At 35.4% G+C, this 1,923-nt stretch overlaps 1 protein-coding gene across 1 annotated transcript; it reads right to left on the bottom strand.

The window, feature by feature from the left end:
* Nucleotides 1-210: 210 nt before the first annotated feature.
* On the bottom strand, nucleotides 211-954 carry LOC125230951 (chymotrypsin BI-like). The gene has a single exon (XM_048136261.1). It carries the CDS (start codon nucleotides 891-893, stop codon nucleotides 228-230), a length of 666 nt encoding a protein of 221 aa, XP_047992218.1. The 5' UTR covers nucleotides 894-954; the 3' UTR covers nucleotides 211-227.
* Between the last annotated feature and the right edge of the window lie 969 nt (nucleotides 955-1,923).

Here is a 1,923-nt window from a genome sequence, read left to right as displayed (position 1 = left end):
ATCATCAGAACGGGCGAAAAAGGAACCAATCTGGCATATACATTCAATCAAAAAAATTTTCAAAATCGGTCTAGTAACGACGGAGATATCGAGGAACAAACATTGGCAAATAAGGGGTACAGACGACTTGATAACCCCTTCCTTTGAGATTTGGAAAAAAAGAAAACGAAACTGTGGCGAAGTCTCTTTATTTATTATAAAAAACAGAGATTTTGTTGGTTACGCACTCAGTTATTAGCGATTACATTAAATATCCAATTATAGTGGTATGCTATTTTTGAATAACGTTGAAGACATAGCGATTTTGGATAATCGTCATCGCATCCAGGTCCGGAACCTCCAGATACAATGCCCACCAATTTGCCATTATGCGTCAGTGGGCCGCCGGAGTCACCATACCAAGGTGTTGTATGGTTATAAACACACAACATATTATCCAACTCTTTAGGGCATCGAACAAGTATTCCCTCTCCTTGTCGAGGCAATACCGGATCCTTGTTTGATATCTCGTTCATTCCATGTCCAGCCATTATTACGGAATCGCCAATCTGCGGTGAAACTTGTGCTAGTTCAATCGGAGAAACATTGTAATCAAAGATAATTCTTTTTGGAGCTTTCAATAAAGCGATGTCATTTTCGACACTAGATGCGTCATCAAAATTCAAGTTTTTAAATGATGGATGTATATAAAAGTTGTATGGCCCCACATGCGTTAGGATCCTGTTTCTCTCTTTGTTAAATTGTCTTACGAAAACAGACATGATTCCATCCTTGTTGACGCAGTGTGCGGCTGTGATTATCCATTTATTGCTAATTATGGAGCCGGTGCATTTCGAATACTCATGTGGGTTCCAAAATCTTATATTAAGAAGTACCAAATGCCGGTGTTGCATTGGAACTAAATCATCGCCGTTGTAAATACGGGACTCTAATGCACTAATCGCTATAAAGCTATTAAAAATGATTAAGAAATACATTTTAGACCTTTTTTTCTACGCAATTAGTAAGTATACATTAATAATTCAGTAGTGCAAGGAGCTTTATATAGGTAATTTGTTATCATTAAAACAATAAATTATGTTATACTTATTATAAATAACTATAATGTATATTTTATAACATTGTTTAGATGTATGTGAATACACGTGCGATAGGTATATAAAATTGTGTATGCCTCTGTGGCAAAAGTATTTATTTTTGATAATATGCAGTTAATTGCACTTTTTATTGATACGTATTCACGTGTTGATTTACACGTGTAATGTAAAATACACAATAAAAAATGTACCTTCTAAAATTACGTCATTAGTCAAAGACTTGAATTGTTTTGAAATATTAAAGGTAGCGTGCGTGGCTTTGGAATTCCAATTAGACCTAATTGGGAAGCATTATGGTAGTGGGGTATACTGATACATCTGGCTCTATTGGGTAGTAATAGGTAGAGGGCAGAAGTCCAGGTGGCGATTGAGGTCCTTGAGACCGAAGCTGTAAAAGTATAAACCACGGCTTGCGTATAAACCACGAGAAGACTGAGAATAGTGAGTATCCCCACGTTTACAAGTTACGACGTTATAATACGTTATTATACGTTAAGGGAGGTAAGGGGATTTTGACGAGTGGATAACTCGCAACAGCCGAAGGCCCCAGAAAATATAATGTAAAAACCCAAAAAATATATAAACGAAAAAATCGAAAATGTGTGGACTTTTTACTGGACTAAAAAAACCAGCACGTGTATAAAAAATCTGCTTGTCGTTTCCTACTCTATAAAAGTAGAAAAACAAAATCTTGAAAGGTAGAAGATGGAACCTCTAATAGTTTCTGAGAAACAAGATACCTATTTTTGGGTCCCATACCAACGTTATTTTTTTCTACAATCAATATTTCAAAAAATGTATTCTACATTTATTCCTTTTATAATTC

Source organism: Leguminivora glycinivorella, chromosome 1, assembly GCF_023078275.1.
Source record: "Leguminivora glycinivorella isolate SPB_JAAS2020 chromosome 1, LegGlyc_1.1, whole genome shotgun sequence".
Taxonomy (NCBI): domain Eukaryota; kingdom Metazoa; phylum Arthropoda; class Insecta; order Lepidoptera; family Tortricidae; genus Leguminivora; species Leguminivora glycinivorella.
This window is presented reverse-complemented; position numbering and strand designations above follow the sequence as displayed.